At 42.5% G+C, this 18290-nt stretch overlaps 1 protein-coding gene across 6 annotated transcripts; it reads right to left on the bottom strand.

Annotated features, from left to right (window-relative positions):
• Positions 1 to 791: 791 nt before the first annotated feature.
• Positions 792 to 18279, bottom strand: BROX (BRO1 domain and CAAX motif containing). Of its 6 annotated transcripts, none has more exons than XM_062490451.1 (13): positions 18237 to 18279; positions 16217 to 16347; positions 15443 to 15549; positions 13863 to 13959; positions 12432 to 12527; positions 11694 to 11766; positions 11293 to 11398; positions 10649 to 10738; positions 9790 to 9875; positions 8370 to 8451; positions 7194 to 7344; positions 5642 to 5801; positions 792 to 5170 (listed from the first exon to the last, which is right to left on the bottom strand). In XM_062490451.1, the coding sequence occupies exons 2-13, from the start codon at positions 16315 to 16317 to the stop codon at positions 5084 to 5086; spliced, it is 1236 nt and encodes a 411-aa protein (XP_062346435.1). In that variant the 5' UTR covers positions 16318 to 16347; positions 18237 to 18279; the 3' UTR covers positions 792 to 5083. The 6 variants fall into 6 exon arrangements, 4 of the variants coding, with proteins under 4 accessions (XP_062346435.1, XP_062346436.1, XP_062346434.1 ...); XM_062490452.1 differs by lacking the exon at positions 18237 to 18279 and adding an exon at positions 17798 to 17916; XM_062490450.1 differs by lacking the exon at positions 18237 to 18279 and adding an exon at positions 17223 to 17296.
• Positions 18280 to 18290: the final 11 nt, after the last annotated feature.

Below are 18290 nucleotides of genomic sequence, written 5' to 3'. Positions count from 1 at the left end.
GCCATCACTTCAGCAGAGTCCAGCGGAAATTTTTATCCATTCGAGAAGGCTCTGTTGGTGCCATTATGCAGTTTTTGGTGATGTTATGGGAGAAGGTATTGACTAAGCTGTGCTGGCAGAAACTGGGGAAGCACGGCCAGCAGAGGAGACAGTCCAGGTGTCACAGAGGACAAGGTCCCTGACCTTCACATTTGAGAGCAACTCAACAAAGCAAGGGCAGCCTTACATTCAGGAGCCAGCAACATGGACATTGCAAATGAGTCCTTCGGTGACAAAGCCAGACTGAAAGATTGGAGGATGAAGCAAAATTATTAAAACCCCCACATGGCTCTGAGAGACAGATGGGACTCCTGGAAACATCAGCACATGCATGTCTGGTTCAGACTAGGAAGACCAAGCCTGTTGTGTCAGTGAGGCTTCATCCAGAGTATCAGAGAAGTTATTCCCAAATAACCCCCTTCACATAGTATATAGAATATCCCACAGTGTCACAGACCTTGGCAAGTACTGGGATTTTGTACAGCCATAAGAAATTCTGCCTAATTACTTTCTTTTTTGTAAACAGGAATTTGGGAGGCCCCCTTCCTGTCCCAGGACTTGACATGCTTCATTGTAGCTACTGCTTCCATAGGCACCCAATTAATGTATCTTCCTCAAGTCCTTCTTTAAACAAGGATTAAGCATTCTTTCTAATTAATTAAAGTTGCATTAAATTGTAGAAAGTAACATTCAAGACAGATCTTTTTTCTTGCTACTGCATGTAAAATTTTAAATAATGAAATAAAACATGATACCTGAAGATTGTTTATTTTAAACAGTATTCTGAAATTTGTAGCTATATACAATTTTCCAACTATGAAGCTTAAGATTGCATGATGACTGTCTTCACAAAGTAAGGCTGCTCGGTCATTGATTTCAGAGCTGATTCCATTAAAGTGGGATTACTCAGAGTACAGGATGGCTTCAGGAAGCTTGTAATCCATGAAGACACCAACACCAAAGGAGGGAGGGCTTCCTACATAAAAAGCTTAATCAAGGGTCTCCTGCGTTGCCATGGGACCTTTGCTGAATTTGAGAGCATCAGCAGTGGGGAAAGGTCTGAGTGAAACCAAGAGTCACTGTGGAAAGGCCTTTGCACTGCACTCACAACCTGGAGACAGGTACACACTGCAGGGGCTTTTCCATGCCACTCTTACTCACTGTGCTTTAGTCCTCACTCAGCTGAGTGACAGGAAGAAAACACAGAAAAAGGGAAAAAAAGGGCAGCTTATGCTACTATGGTAATTTAAGAGTGAGCTTAAGAGACAGAATTTTTTTGGGGATAATTAATAGGCATGAACAGGATTTATGTTAATGCTGAAACTTCAGTTTAGATACCAGACACAGGGATGGGATGAAATGTTTCATCCCGCAGCCAACAGACATTAATTTCTTGGAATTCCCATGGAAGACAGATGAGCTACTACCTCCTCTCATGTTCCCCAATACTGAAGGCAGAGATATGCTTCATGAGTTTGTTTTATACACAGACAATTAAAAATACATTTTAGTAATGTTTCCCATTAAAACCTTACCCATAGCACAGTACTGAAATCAGTGCAACAAAATGACAAGAAGGAGTATTTACAAGCATATTGTACCAAATTTGCAAGACAAGAAAATTCTAAAGTGCGAAGTTGTCTCTATTCTACATGGACACAGGGATCCACTTTCCTGCTCGTTGTACAAACCACCACCATCATTACAGATACACCACAGATCCATGCAGAACATCCAAGTGACCAAACACCATCCCTAGGCTGATGGGCAAAACTCCTCTACCAAATCCAGTGGGAGGCAGACATCAGCATCCAAGGGCCAGGTTTAGTCCCTCGGCTGTAGGCGTGTCCCATGCAGGATGGAGAGTAACTACCAAAAGAAATCCCAGGAACATGAAACATGGAGGAGCTGTATTTAAATACATGGAGGAAGGTATTTAAATAGAAATCCTACAATGAGCTTAATGGTTTGGCTTACAGAAGATTAAAGACAATCACTGCTTTTCTTAAAGCACAAAACAGAGGGCCCAGCACTCCGTATTTTATTCAGCTGCAGTTCTGTCCTGCTTAAGATGGGACACAAATTTTTAAAGACTATTTACACCAACAAGATTTGCAGGCTTAGCCATGAGAGCCTCCAAAACCAGAGAGGCCACAAAAACAGGCTCTTGCAGCATTAAATATTAAAAAGTCACCATTCAAAATACCTCACTCTTAAAAATTACTAAAGGGAGCTATAAGAGAAGGAACATGGCTGCTGGGTTTCCAGATTCACTGAAACTACCAGTTCACTCACCCATATTCTTAAGCATATTGGACAGTTAATCTATATCCTATTTACAGTAATTCCTGCTACTACCCAACAAAACCAGAAGAGAAAGCTGCTCATTGCCTTACAGCTCTCTACTTTGCAAACTAAACAGTCTCCAGCTTCTTATTTTTTGGCAAAACCATCCAATGTTTGCCACAGGATTTCAGCTACAAGTAAACAAAGTTTGTCTTGAAAAGTAACACATGTTAAGTGAATTAGTTTGTTCCATTGGTCTATTTTTAAACTACTACATCATATTTACTGAAACAGCTATGGCATAAGAGGTTACACAGCTAGGCTTAAGTAATGTCATCATCTGACACAAGTAACTTGGTTATGCCCCAAACTATTTACAGTGAACTTGATTCAGACAAACCGCTCGGTTTGAGAAAGCGTCCAAAGAATTCCAAGTCCATTAAATAATCTTTTCTACCAAGATGTTTGGGAATAATTTAGTCATGATTTGTTAATTTTATTTTAAGATATTCCTCTACTGGAACCCACCCATCGGTAGAAGCTGCATTGGAAATGAGTCCCAGGACCCACACGTGCATTAGCAAACAAGGGTAAGTCTGTGCCACAATTTGTAGCAGATGGGAAGAGAAAATGAGGGGAGGAGGGAAAACAGGATCTAGTCTACACATAAGGAAAACTAATTCAGTTGAGATGTGTACATATTGACAAAGAATTCTGAAAAACAGTGAGTAACTAAAAAAAAAGTGATTATGAAACTGAGCTAACTGTATCTTGATCCTTAAAGGGGGCAGGCTGAGCAAATGTTGATGACTACAGCTGGAACACATTTTTAGACTTAAGATCTATATAAGAAAACTACCTCCATTCTGGCAAAACCTAAGCTGGTCTTTTAACAGTGCAAGAAGTCTAATGAGTCAGCTGATCAAGTTAGGAACAGATTTGAGTAACTCTTCATGAAACATACCCTGGGTCCCTGTGCAGCTCCAGAAGAAATGGAGCCATTTTAGGTATATATTCTTCTTGATACTCATCCTCTAGGCTGCTGCCGAACAGAAACTTCCTCCAACGAAATTCAGCTCACTTTACACTTATTTTTGTGTAGAACTGACAGAAAGAAAAATCCATGAAGCAAGGAGGTCTGCATTTGATCAACCCAAAACAGCCAGCATTAAAAGTCTCTCTGCCTTTTGTATCAACAAATTTTGTAATTTGTTCAGTATCTCACAGGAAGAGTCTTCAGTTCCCTATTAAGTTCCTCAGCAGCTTTTGTTCCACAGGCCTTCAAGGAGCTACACACCTGCTCTCTAAGATGACTCCAAGCCCCATGAAAGATTTTGGAAGCACTGAATTACAGCGCGGTGGAAGGTGAACAAAGAGTACAAAGTGAGGAATGTGTTTACAGTTTACATCACAGTAAGTGCATTTGCCATCATGTTTGCTGGAAGGGTGAACATTGTCAAGCTGCTCAGTGCCTCTCTCAGGCAAAGAGAAGTGCAGCAACTGGTACCCAGGGATTGCAAGGCTCTCACTTCAACACATTCTTCATATGCCTTTGCATTTGCAGCAAATCAGAAAGATGTTTTTGGTGTCACAGGTGTTTTGCAGTGCTCAGCATTAAAGAATGCTGTCACATTTTTCACAGCAGGCAGAAATGGAAGCAGCAAGTTTTACAAAATCCTTTCTTTCTCAGCCTTGATGGGGCTTGGCTTCTGGCAAGTTTTCTTCAGAAAGAGCTGATTTCAGTGCAATACTGTAAAAGCTGAGAAACAGCCCTGTTTACACAGGGTATAAAGGAAGTCTAGAGCTTGGCTTCCCAGCTGTACCATCACCTCTTCAGCTCATCTTTCCTCCCTGCTCTCCTGACAGCTTCTTATGGACACCACTCAGATGGAAACACAGCAACTTACTTCCAAATCTATTACCTTAGCATGATAGCTTCAGGAATTCCAGTGCCAGGAAATTTGAACTTTCTGCAGACTTCAAACTTAACAAAGCTTTGAAGATTTAAAAACTCTGAACGAATGACACAGGGATGCTTTGCTTTTAAGCACTTCCATATTGCTTGCTGCATCACTTTCAGATACACTTTGATACTAAAAGGATTTGGATTCAAGGACAGACAAAGCTAAGGTATCTTACTACAAATTCTGATATAAAAACCCTAATATACAGAAGAAAGAACAGAGACTAACAGTTTCAGAACATAAACTGTGCTCCTGTTATGCAGAACTTGAGGTTTCCCAAGTTCTTGCAAGTCCTGTGAAATACCATAGGATTGTTACAAACCAAACCCAGATTTTATTCCCTCACTACAGTTAGGTGAATTGGAACACGACAGGGTGCTAAGCCTGAATGACAAAACTTGAATAAATGTAACTGATCTTGCAAACTTCTGTTTGCAGAATTGGACATGATATAGCATATAAGGTAATGGAAAAACCCCCATGCATTACAATCACGATGCTTCCTTTGCTATTTGTGGGTAAAAATAAACCCACAAAAAGAAACTCCCTAGAGGCACAATAGGAACATTTAAGCCCACTCATTACATGATATCCCACTAAAACAAAAATAAGTCAGATATAAATAACCTCCTAGAAATCCACCACATTCTTCAGCAAGATAGACACATATTAACAAAGGTAAATTAAATTAGTGTCCTAAAAGAAAAAAGGAGGATCAAAAAATGAAATCAGAACTAAAGCCCCAGAGTCCTATGAATAGGAGTTTCAAAGTGAATTCAAAGCACTTATGGTACTTAAGAAATCTGGCATCCACTGTCTTTTTGAGGCTTTATATCTGGTTCCTTCAGAGGTTTTACTTCTTCATCTGGTTTTGGTTTAGCCTGCAAACAAGAAGAAAAAAAAACTCCAACTAAATACAACAAGTACAAACCACTGTGTCTGCAAAGTATTTATGCACAGCTAACTTTACATGTCATAATCTAACAGTCCCCTCTCTTTTCAAGGCTGAAAACTTTGAGTAAGCCTCAAGCAAGAGGGAAAAGCCTAAGAAAAGCCTAAAGTTCCTATTTCAGCATCCTTAAATTAATCCTTTTCTAAAAAAGAACCTTTCTCTAATATTCACTCCAGTAACATTACAGGACTTAGTGAAAAATGAGCTGATTTTCCAGATGCTGGCAGAGTGGCAGAGGTTAATTGACTTGCCCCTGGCACAGCAGAAGGATGAGCTTAGGTGGTAGCCTTATGTCTGCTTCCTACACTGAACTGAAGAATGTTACAGAAGAGCCCAACTAACTCTGTGTGATACACAGAATAAAGCCAGAGGGAAAGAACATCATATAGGATTATCTTACAGTGTCCTCCTTTGGCCTCTTGGTGAGATCAAATGCTGCAACTGTTTCAGCAGTCCAGTGAGCATTCAAGGCAGGAAACTCAAAAGGAACAGGCTCTACTAAGCCATAGTTTGCTTTCAATTCCAGCTGGGGAGCCTCTGCTGGCACCTTCTGGAAATAGCTGGAACAGAATACAGAAATGTATTTCAAACACAATGCACCATCTCTGCAAGTCTTGTTTGCAATTCTAAACAAAACAATCTGGGCTTTCATGGTGGCAAGCACTGCTGCTCTCTTTCTTCCATTTCATTAAGGCACTGCCTAACATGCATTCTACCAGCAAGGTTCACAAGAACAAAAGCAACTCCTTCTTAGGATTATTGTTTGTTCCCTAATCGTGTGGTGGGTTTTCTCCTACTTCATAACCAATATTCCCAGTGCTTCAATGAGAAGAGCATCTTTTGTCCAAAAAAACCCTTCAAAATACAAAAGGGGATTGAAAGTACTTCCTAAAGATGAAGAGAACAGTTCTTCTCCTAAACAGTCCCAATGTGCCACAGTGGATGATGGCAACACAGCAGCCCCCCAGAGACGGGCTACAGGGCAAAGCCTGACTCGGGGTGCCCCTCTGCCACATACTGACACCCTCTGCCTCACTTCCTGTGCTGCACAGAGCTTTCCCAAACCAGCCACTGCCTTCTCTCTCCAAGTTTTGTTCTACGGGGACACGGATGTGTTGAAATCTCAAGTATGCAGCTGTTGTAAGCTCTGACAATAGGTATTTGAACCAAAGCAGAACAGAGCATTTCTCTTCCTATTTGCAGTTCACTTTGATGTACTTGACCATCCTTTCCAATTAGTCAGTTCCCCTAGGATGCAGGTCTTATAAATATCATAAAAATGGAAATAACAAACCAATTATGGAATACTAAATCATAATAGGAGGAAAGGGGAGAAATAAATGAGTGAAAGAACTCTAAAGACAAACTGATATTGATATTTTCAACTGAAATAAAAACCTGGTATTTCCAAACCCTTTCTGGAAGGACATAAATAAACCTATTCACACTATTAACTATACTTGGACTGGTAAAGTACCTAGCACCCTAATCATGATCTTCACTGAAGGCAGCACCATGTTTTGACTTCCCTCCTTGCAAAGCAGAATCACCTACTGGTCTTCTTTACCTCCCCCTCTGTCCTCTTCTGCCTACTATATCCCAGGAGACAGGAAGAGAGCATTAGAACAACACAGCAACTTCTGCAGATTTCCTCCTGTGCAGAAGGAGAAGTAACCAGGTGGCTGAGGAATGAGGGAAGAGAACTTCTCAACCTCTCCAGATGTCAGTCCAACCCACCCTGCTGAACTGGCACAGGACATAGAGTGGGACAGCACAGACCCACTGCAAATCTGCCAAGAGAAAATGACAGAATTGCAAATTTATCTGTAAGCTTCATGCCATGCCCAAAAGGAATGCAACAACTGGAGGGTAAAATTTACCATGCCATCCTGAAACACAGGCAAATAAGGTAATAACACCTCAGAGTGCTGTACCAACCATGAATTACTTACATAAATCCATTCTCTCTCTGGCATTTTTCTAGTGTGTTCTTAATCAAACTTCCTAATTTCCTAAAGAAAAGATGTCCAGAAGGTTTGGCAGTAGTTCCAGGCCCTTTGGTTTCTCCATATTCTTTGCACAACGCTTCAGCCTTGGCAAAAACTTCACAAGAAAAGAAGGAAATAAAAATTATTTACATGATCCTCCTAAATCATGGTTCTACTCTACAGTGCTTCTGTCTTATAAGACATCAGAATCCAGTCAGGCCACTTTCTTCTTAGAAACAAAACTAAACTAGTTCAAAGACAGCACTTCCAGCCAAGATTTACTGCATCCAACAAGTGACTAGTAACAGGAAAATAAAAAGACAGCTTTTTGGGTGGGAAGATGCAGGAAAGCATTTATGTGTGGGGCAAAGTACAACAACAAGCTCAAGGATGTGCCACGTGGTAGAGAAAAACAGAGGCTGTGAAGGTGCCCGCACACAGCTGATGCCTCATACCAAACAACAATAACCAATATGGAGTGGGAGAAGAAGCATTCTCTCTGAACAGCAGAACAGTATTTGTGTTACTCCAAGAAATCCAACTTAGCTTATTCATAATGAATTTTTAATTTATTTTTAAAACTAGTATTAAAGGTTCCACTTTGAAGACTTGAGCATTTTTACACATTGCAGTAAAGTTATGCAGTGCAGGCCATTGGGGTTGAAATAGCTTTGAAGAGAGAAGACTGGGCAAAAGACCTTGAACTACTGCAAACTTGCCTGAATATACCTTTCAAATTAACAGAAAATAATTAAGTTGCTGAAACCTGTTTAAAAATAAACAAGCATTATCTAGATTTACTATTTAACCTACAAAGCAGAAATGGCTGCGCTATTCTACCACACAGACCAGAAAACAGGATGACCAGACCATTGGTTTTTACACTGTATATTGCAGGAAGCTCAAAGCCAGTCTTTTAAGATGGGCTGAGAAGTGAAAATGAAATTTTCTGTTGCACTGTTATGAAAGAAAGTCTTTGGTAAGACAAAAAAAAAAAAAGACACTGTCTCTATTCAAAGGTATGCTGGATTTCCATCAGATGACAGACAAAATCTTTATGGGAGAGCAAATTAATACAATACAGCAAAACACAATAGGCAGCATCATCAGATTCTGTACCCCAGTCTCAACCACACTTACATTTTTCTGACTCCTGAAGAGATCTGATTGCTTCCCCACATTTATCACTTGCCAGCAAAGTCTGGCCATGGTAACAGTACGCCTATATGGGAGAGGACAAAATCATTACCAACATCACTGGGCACTTCCTGCACTCCCTTCTCCTGCTCCCTACAGCAGATGCAGCTCTTTGAAACTGCCAGTCCCTGCAGGTAGTTGACAGCTGGGGAATGCAAGTCAAAGCAGCATTCACAGAGCCATTAGTGCAGTTCAACATGAATACTGTGAGCCAGAACCATAAACACTTCATATGAACCACGCTGTCTCAGGTCTGGCCAAGAGTAACTGAGCTGCATGAAGCTGTCTGACCTGAAGCACTGGCACACAGGCCAATCCAAGCTCTCACTGCAGCAGTGTGCAGCATCAAGCCCCAGCACAGACACAGAATGAACCCCAGGCATGTTTACAAAGCTAAGACTGAAAACTAAAACTACCTGAACACTCAGAAACTCCATCTGCAACCAACATCACTGAATCTGGAAGAGATGAGGTGTTCTGCTGTGTGAGAGATTTTGTCATAGTTCGAATAACTTTTCCATCCATAAAAGTCCCATTCCTTCACACCTGTGCTTGAAGGTAGTATTGTATTCCAGTGAGACCTGAATTGCCTATTATCTGTTACTGGTAGTTGAGTTTAACTAGTAAATACAACAGGTGCAGGAACAATCCCATCAACTAATGCCTACCTTGCCACCCCCCCCCCCCCCTTCCTTTAGTATCTGTTCTCACAGTATAAATCTATCTAAATCTTCCATTGCCCAGATCCCTCCAATTTAAAAAAATGGTGAAGCACCACAACTCTGACCCTCCCTCACCTCTCAAACCTGCTATAAGGCAAGCAGCTTTTAGCTATAGCTTCAGCCTAAGAGAAAGACAATTATGGAAACTGCTTAGCTTGGGTCTTTTGTACAGTATAAAAAAGATAGATTACAGGTTGTGGCAGGCTACAAGACACAGCAAATTGAGGATCTCAAAGGCACCACAGCACTTGCTAGGAGATCCATCAAGCAAATAGGGCAGCTCTTGGAATGGTACCTTGTGGTACTTAATGCAGTAAGTATTAATGCAGCAAGTATTTCATCCAGGGCCTTCATAAAGATGCTCAGCTCTGAACTGTGCCTAGGATCAGACTGCAATGTGGGTAACAGAGATGACCATTATACTCAACCTGAATGGCTTCATTTAAAGACCTGTGATTACAACAAATCCACACTGCTGCAATTTCATTTGACTCCACAAAAACAGTTCAAATGTCACTGACACTGCACAATTCCTCTTCACAGTATGGAGAGAAAGCCAAGGCAGTATTTAGCCCCCGTTCCCTATGCAGCCCTTTGCAGACAGACAACAAGCTGTGACTGCTGCCACCCAAAGTACTTACATAGGCCATATAGAAACAGCTCTTCAAGTTTAAGTACTTCCTCCATTTACCTGCATAGGTTGGATCCAAACTGGATAATGTTTGATCTGTGAACACACAAGTAAAGTTATTCTTAAGATCCTTCCAAAACAAAAACCCCAAACATATTAAAAGACCAGAATTCTTAAACTGAGCAATAGATCCTAACTCTAAAGTATTCAGAAACAAGTGACAAAAATTACTCCTGCAAAAGCACAGAAAAACTATGAGAAAAACCCCAAAAACATGCAGCTATTATGCAGTTGTCCCTAGAATCCCTGAAACTGCTGTCCACTAAGTCTGGATGGCTAATTCTCTAAGTATTTTAAGACAGTATTTCAAAGCTTGTTCCCAGTTTAAGTTCCAGTAGTGACCTATAACGTGACATATGTTACAATGTTCTTCTGACTCCCATACTTCTGTACTTCTCCCATTTGCCTCAGTAAGCCCAGAGATCCTGTTACTCATCTGGAAGGTGGTACATAATGAACACACTCCACTCTCCATGCTCTGCATCATGATCTGCTGCCCAAAGGCAGCTGGAAAACACTCCATCAACATCGGGCCATTTGTCTGCTGTTAGTCTGTCTTCCTTCACTAATGTTTCCTACTGTCAGCCACAGAAAAAGATTCCCACAAAACCAAAAAGCCTTATCAAGATACATGCTGATAACTGAAGCCTTAAATGTGCTAAACAGAAGCTAAATACACACTCCACATCCACCAAGAACAGCATTAATATTGCAGTTTATGGGTGGGTGAAGTATATCTGCTGGCAAGAGATAATATATATATTATTGACATAAACCAAGTCACTAAGGACACAAAACAAGACACTCACCAGCTTTTTGGTAGAAGTTGGCTGTTTCATAAGCAAGAGCAGCTATTAGGCCTGGATTGTGTTTCAGCTCAATAGCCCGAGCAATTGTCACTGAAAAGAAGTTCCACATCATGGTTTAATTGAAATGTCCCATCACATCAAATCAGCAGAGGCATTTAGGGTTTTAAAACCTCTCCATGAACAGAAAATAGATGTTGTGCAGTCAAGCAAACAGTATAATAAAACATAGTGTTTCCTGGATAGAATGATTCCAATTTAATAGAAAAACTGAAGGAATGTTAGCCTTAAGATTAGCTAATAAACAGAAGCTGCACACACTTTAGAGTGAATTAACTGAGAATTTATGTTAGGCAAGCATGAAAGGGCAGCATGCAAGGAAAAAATAAGAAAGAAGAGGAGTGCCACACACAGATTCTTCCAAAGTAAAAGATACTCCTTATTACAATTGCAATATCAGACTGATTTGTGGCATTTTCCTTCTGTAAGTGTAACGTAATTTTCTTTAAAAGCAACCTGCCCCACTATGCCACAGTACTTCAGGAGAATAAAAAACCCATGAGCTTGCTGCCAAGCAGGATTCATGAGACATCAGTGACCCACAAAGAGTCATTTCCCACACTCAACCAATGTATATTTGAAGTTACCTTCTTGAGCTTCGGCTTGACACTGTATGACATAGGAGTCTGTAAGTCGAGCTTCTAAATCTCTTCCCTTTTCCACAGGTGTAATCAATTTTGGAATGTGACTTTCCTAAATACAAAGCAAGTCTCAGAGTTAGTTTAGGCCTAACACCAGGGCAAAACAAGTGCCTCATTCCAAGACAGCACTGTAGAACATGATATGGGCAGGCAGACAAACCACTCTTCCACTGCCATTGGGAATGAGTTGCAGGGATTGAGTGGTACCAGAACACATTAATACCCTTCTGTTTCCTGTATCACTCAGGTGGTCTCAGGTATGTATGTACAGCAAAGGCCTCTCTAAGACAAAAAGTCAAGTATTTGGAGACACCTGAAAGAACAGATAGCAAAGAAAGTCCTTCTACCTTCAGGTGTTTAAAAATCCCAGCTGCTATCTTCAGGCTGCGGTGAACGTCTTTTGCTTCATCTTCTGTTATACTGAGAAAATAGAATGAATCAGTAAAATAGAGTTAGAAAGGGTCTCTAAGTGTCATTTAGTGCCACCTCCTGCTTTGGGGCACCACAACTGGCAACAGCAGATCAGGTCAGTTATGGCTTTGTCTAGATGAATCTTAAATCTTTCAAGAATCCAGAGCCCACTAATTCCCTAAGTGACCTGTCCCATGGCTGTGCTATCCTCAGAGTAAATGAGTTTCTTATAGTGTCCCATAATGAAATAATTATATAGAACTCCTTGGAAAAAAAAAAAAAAGAAAGGTAAGATCCTGTGATGACTCTCAAGTAAAGGGCAACCTCAGTGTTAGAAGCCAAGGATTTAGAAGTCTGTAGGGCTAAACGTCAGCAGAGCTGTGATTTTGAGAATCTCAGTTTTGTACCTGGACGTTTAGACAGGGACTGATGAAGGGTTTATTGACAAGTGACACGTTTTCTGTATCACAGTCACATGGTACTACTGCACTTGGTTTACAGAGGCAAGAAGGGATTGAAGTGCCTGTGTGTAAAGACCAACTGCCTCCTGGAACTCCTCTGTCTCAGCTGGACATGTCCCACATGTCCAAATTCAGCAGGCAATCCCCAGAACCTGCTAAATCTTTGGTGGAGTATTGCTGCAGCAGAATTGTTAAGAAAAGAAAACCACTTACTCTTCTTTTCCAGCGAGTCTTGATGCATATTTTGTGTACCATAGAGCTACATTAAATCCCATGGAAACCAGTTCAAACACTGCATCCTGCTGGGCACTAAAGAAAGACAGACAAAAATGCCCAAAAAATTTAATGTATTCAGTTTTGTTCTCACATCTCTCTCTGCTGATAGTTCGAATAGCAAGTCAACATTTCTCTCCATAAAACATTTTTGATTTAAGATGTCAACAATTTTCAATTCAGAACCTCCTACTTGCTGAACTGCCTAAGAGAGACTTCAACTTTTTTATTTATTCCCTTTAAGAACTCATAATTAGAATCTTCCACATTCAGATGCCCACTCTTCCCTTTTGGGAACTTTTATTTTAAAACTGTAACTTGAGATTCGTGTAGCTTTGGGTGTGGCTGACATTTTTCCTTTTTTTATTATTTATTTATTTATTTTGTTTTGCTTTGCTTTGTTTTTGTTAACTGCACATTTTGTGGAAAGCCTTGCCCTGGAATGTCCACTTTAAAGCTGTACTGCTAAGTGAGTAAGTGAGAGTCTGTTACAAATGAATGTTTTTTGCAAGTATTTATGCAACTGCAGAGACACAGCATGTGCAAATAGCAGGAAATTTCAAAAGCTTAAAACAGAGTCTTTGAAAAGACTGAACTTGCAATCATAAGCTCAGTATAGCTTAGGAACTAACCACCCTTTTATAAAGAAAGATGTGGGAGTGGGAAGAATAATGCTGGCACAAGTACAGCTGTGTATGACCGTGAGAAAATTAGAAGAAAGTCCTAATCAACAGATTTTATTCCATGGGGAATAAAAGCTTTAAGGAGGTCAAGCACTTGTAGCTAATGCTTTACAAATTTGTAGGCATGGTTATACAATACAATTACCTCCAATAGCAAGAGACAAGTGAATAATTCAGAAGGTTACAGATATGTATTCCTACTGGAAACAGATTTGTTTGAACCAAGAGTACATGTACTCAGAGCTTCAGAGGACAAGAAGAAAATCAGATCTTCAGCAACACTGGAACCTCCAAGCACACAGAAGTTCCTGTTCAGGCAATAGTGCCAAATTATGTTTCAAACTGCAGTGAACTTTAACCATGCTCAACTCACCAAAACCCTCAAGGCTCTTCTTTGTACTGCTCTAGCCAACTGCAGGTTCAGTTTGCAGAACAACTGAGACCCAACAGATCCCTCTACCATTATTGTGCATTCATACAGCTTTACATGAAGGCCACACACACTTCAGAACACCTAACACAGTACAGCAGTTACCAAAACCACAGTAACACCTTTTTAGAAATTCCTTTGTGTTCAAGACTTTGCTACATTTCTGTTTCCCTTCAGGCCTGTGCTGGCACAGGTGCTTGTGTGTAACAGAGCAGCAGAGAGCAGCTGCTTACCCCGCACTCAGAAAAGTACACGCACCTCGGGACTTGTCCTTGTAACGTGTCTGTCCACTTGAAATTCTGAATATATCTCAACTTGCACTCTTGGGAAGAGTCATCCAGTGAAAGGATAAAACCTATGGAATAATCAAACAGGGAATCTCAAAGTAGGAAAAATAAATGAGTAATGAAGGAGATGGATCAATATGAATATAGATATAGATGAAGGAATGTTTCTTGCTGAACCCCTCAAAACCCCATGTTACTTCCTCGGGCTTTTATTCCTCACTATCTTGAGAACAAAACATGGAAAAAAACAACTGGCTATTCCAGGAAACTGCCTGCTCAGCATGCTACCAACTCAATCCTGAGGATCTTGACTGCTCAAGGAAAACCTGGCAGATGTCTGCACGTCCCACACGGTGACAAGCTGGGAGTGGGACTGGCCCAGGTACAGGATGGCTGAGGCTGCTCAAGGTGAGTGGCTGTCTCTGCCACCACAGTGGCAACCAGGAAATTCCAGGACAAGCTGCCTGGTCAACGTGGAGAGGGAAAAGGCTTCTAAGCACAGGCTTACCTATCTCCAGGGCCACAGGAAGTTGGTTCTTTATGTCCAGTAGCCCAGAAAACCACAGTTAGCAGGATGAAGCTCATGCTATGGGATGTTCAAATCCCAGCATGTGCAGGCCAAGAAATTTTTTAGGGAGGCTGAAGAAGGGCCTTGATCTCATCAGGTCTTAGAGACTTCAAGAGGTCAAGAGTTTGCCATAACAGCTACTGAGGCTACACCTGTCAGTGCGTCACGTGTTTATAAACACAGAACATACTTGTTCCTTTCACATGAAGAAGATTTTAATGGCCAAGCATGATATTTTCCTGAAGAAATTCTCCAAATCTTGGCCATACCAACAGGGACTCTTATCTGACTTTAGATGTGACATTATCCTACACACTTCCAGGGGCTCACTAAACCAACATTTACTTTCCAGAGACTGAAAGATCCCACTTTCCACCAATCACAATCACCAACGACTCCTGAAAACTCAGTCCTAAGAAACCTGGCTGAGCACCTGATTGCTAAGAGAGAGTTACCAAAATACTGGCAGAAGGAAGGTTTCAAAGGAATCTGCCAACACAGGTGAACCATCTACTGAAAATGCAGACACCACGCTGATGACAACCTACATATATACACACACCTAAGAGCAGCAGCAGAAGGTAAACTTGCAACATATGGTCTAGACAAACCAGCAGTTTACACTGACTAGTAAATGATTACCAACTAATTAATAGACTCAATTTATACTTAGGGAGCAACTCACCACCACCTGAGACAAATACAAGCTTTCTCCACCAACAGGAAGCAGAATGAAGTTAAAGACAGGAGGGCAGGGCTACCAGCACTTAGTACAGGCAGGGTCAAAAACGAACTTGGAGAAGGGACCTGGTGAGCAGCCCCCACTGGTATCAAGCACAGAACCCATGAAGACACTCTCCTTCCTGAGAAGTGCAAAACTTCTTCACAGGAGATCAGCACAGTTAACATTCTGAGAAATGCCATTAAAATTGAACTGGTACTTCTCTAGACGAATTAGCAGTACTGCTAATAAATCTCCCTACCTTGCAGGAGTGAGAAGTACAAGTCAGCTGCATTCTTCATCATTTCTGGATTACAACTCGAGTCTGTAAACAGCTCCAATAACCGAGTTCGAGATAACCGCAAGTCACTAAGTGAAAGGAGAATAAGAAAAGAAAATAAAAATAAACCCTAAGAAATCCTATTCAAAAATGTACTAATACAGAAAAAACTTCCTTTCTCCTCTGGATACATATGTCTGACTCTTTAGAACAATCCATTCTGGACACATAGCAGTGGATAATCAGTACTCAATCTATTGTTCTAAAACTTACTAAAATAACTATGCCTTTACCCACCAAGAGGTTGAGTGCACAGAGAAGAAAGAAAAATAAGAAGCAGGAACATTCTTCAACATTAGAATGGAATGATGAGATGAAGAGATAAGAATAGATCTGCAAAACAGGCTCAGATCTCTTTTCATTACACTCCTATCCACAACAGAACAGTCAGGCTTTATCCACTTATGGAAATTAAACAATCTTTTGCAGAGGAATGCACAGTCATCCTAAAAACAATGAAGTGTTTCGTCTTTTGCCTCTGCACAGTTGTAACTGGCCTTGCTGTCACTCAGAGACTCGAAAACTGGAGAATTCATTCTCTGTAAGCACATGTTCAGTGTTAGTGGTGTCTTAACTGCCTCCCTGACCACACATCTCTAGTCATCTTCAGCTCAGAAACTGAAAAACAACCATTACTTGAAATGATGTCCCCCAAACGGTAAGAGGCAGAGTGAAGTTTGTCCCAAGTACACTTACTTGCAAATCTTTGTTGCAGCTGGAGTGGTGGCTACCCCATAATAGTTAAATGAAACGGGAGCTGTAGCCTTCAGAGGGTTGCGATGGAACCAGTGGGTCATCTTCTTCCTGTAATGTTGTTTATGCCAAACCTAAGGAGTGGAAAGGAAAGAACAGCTGCAAGAATAGGTACAACTCAGGTGCTGCACATGTCCTCCTCCTCTGCTCACAAGAATATATTCTAAATGCAAACAACTAGGCAAGAAATTAATTTGAAGTTATTTTTTTCCCATTTGAAATGCCAAGCTTCCATATGCCTTGTGCTCATCATCCATGTGCTTAGTGTGAGAATTGTATTCGCTTGAAATACAAATGCTTTCTAAAACAACTATTTTAAGTTAGGGAAAAAGCTACCACCTACTTTGCTCTATGTGAGCACACACATTCCTAGGGAAAAAACCCTCCACATTTGTTACCTCCTGCATAAGGCTGTGAATTATATGAGATATAGCTCGGAATCATAGAATTAATTAGGATGGAAAACACCCCTGAGATCGCCAAGCCCAACCTTTGACAGAACATTCCCATGTCAACTAGACCATGGCACTGAGTGACATGTCCAGTCTTTCCCTAAACACCTCCAGGGATGCTGTCCGTCTCCACCACCTCCCTGGGAGCCCATTCCAATGTTTAACAACTCCTTATGTGAAGAAATTCTTCCTAATGCAAAACCTGAACCTCCCTTGACACAGCCTTTGCCATTTCCTCTCATCCTGTCACTTGCTGCCTGGGAGCATAGGCTGATCCCCAACTTGTCACAACCTCCTTTCAGGGAGTTGTAGGGAATGTTAAGGACACCCCTGAGCATCCTTCCTCTTTTCCAGCCTAAATCTCCATTCACTGAGATCATTATACTGTGTCTGGTCCATCTATGAATAGCTTGTATTTAGAAGCCTTTGGGATAAATGAACCTGCAACCACAAATCCTGACTGGAAATCTGGATCTATTTACATATGTGTATCAGACCTGGCAGGTTGGGAGAGCAGAAGTAAACTCGACTGTATCTTTTCTTTTGCTTCAATTTCAGCAGACAAATTTAACACAAGCATTGCAGCAAGCTTTACAACAGCAGTGTGGGGTGATGGAATATAATGGCACATCCTGAACGTGGGAAGACCCTACTGGATAAAAGGTGAAGCTCCTTCACCACGAGGACAGTAAAACTGAGAAGCAAGTTGTGTGCTCTCCATCCTCAAAGGTTTTCCAGGCCTCAGCGGACAAAGCCCTGAGCCCCTGGCGTGACCTCGGAGCCGTCTCTGCTCTGAGCAGGACGCTGGACCGGAGACCCCCTCAGGACCTCCGGCATCTCGTGGTCCTTTTGGAATCTTTTAAGTTCATCCTCATGAAACACCCCGCAGCTTTGCTGAAACAAACAAACAAAAAAACCAAACATCCCAAGAAGACCTGCCGGCACTAATCCCCAGCACTGTCCAGACCCTCCCGACCGAGCAGGGGGGCTCGTTCATCGCGCCGTGCTTATGGTGCCGGCACCTCTCGGGCCTGTCCCTCAGGCCAGCGATTGTGGGGCCGTGCCCACCCACCTGCGCGGCGCTGCCGTCCCCGCGGTGTCGCGGCCCGGCCCGGGGAGAGCGGAGATCCCCAGAGGATGGCGAGGCCGCGGGAGCCCGGCCCGGCCCCGCCGCTCCCGGCGGTGCGTCACTCGCCCGCCGCCGCAGGCAGCACCGGCCGAGAGCCGATGGCACCGCCCCATCGCGGCCGATCGCATCGACCCCGCCGCTCGCCCTCCTCCCCACCGCAGTCCCCGGGCCGCCGCCGCCAACAACAGCCCCGCGGCTGCGCGGCCTCCCCCCGGGAGAGCGGCCGCCAGCGAGGCCGGGGCCCACAGCCCTCCCGCGGGAAGGACCCGGGAACGCCACCAACAACGCCGGGAGCGGGGACGTCAGCAAGCCCGTAGCGGCACCTGCCCTCCCGGAGGGGCGAGAGCCGCCTGCGGCGCTGCAGAGGGGCGCCGGAGCTTACCTGGGGGCGGGCCTGCGGCGGCGGCGGCACGGCCGGCAGCGGAGGGAGGGGCGG

Source organism: Cinclus cinclus, chromosome 3 (genome assembly GCF_963662255.1).
Source record: "Cinclus cinclus chromosome 3, bCinCin1.1, whole genome shotgun sequence".
NCBI classification, from domain to species: domain Eukaryota; kingdom Metazoa; phylum Chordata; class Aves; order Passeriformes; family Cinclidae; genus Cinclus; species Cinclus cinclus.
The sequence above is the reverse complement of the archived record's forward strand: the minus strand, read 5'-3'. Positions and strand labels throughout refer to the sequence as shown.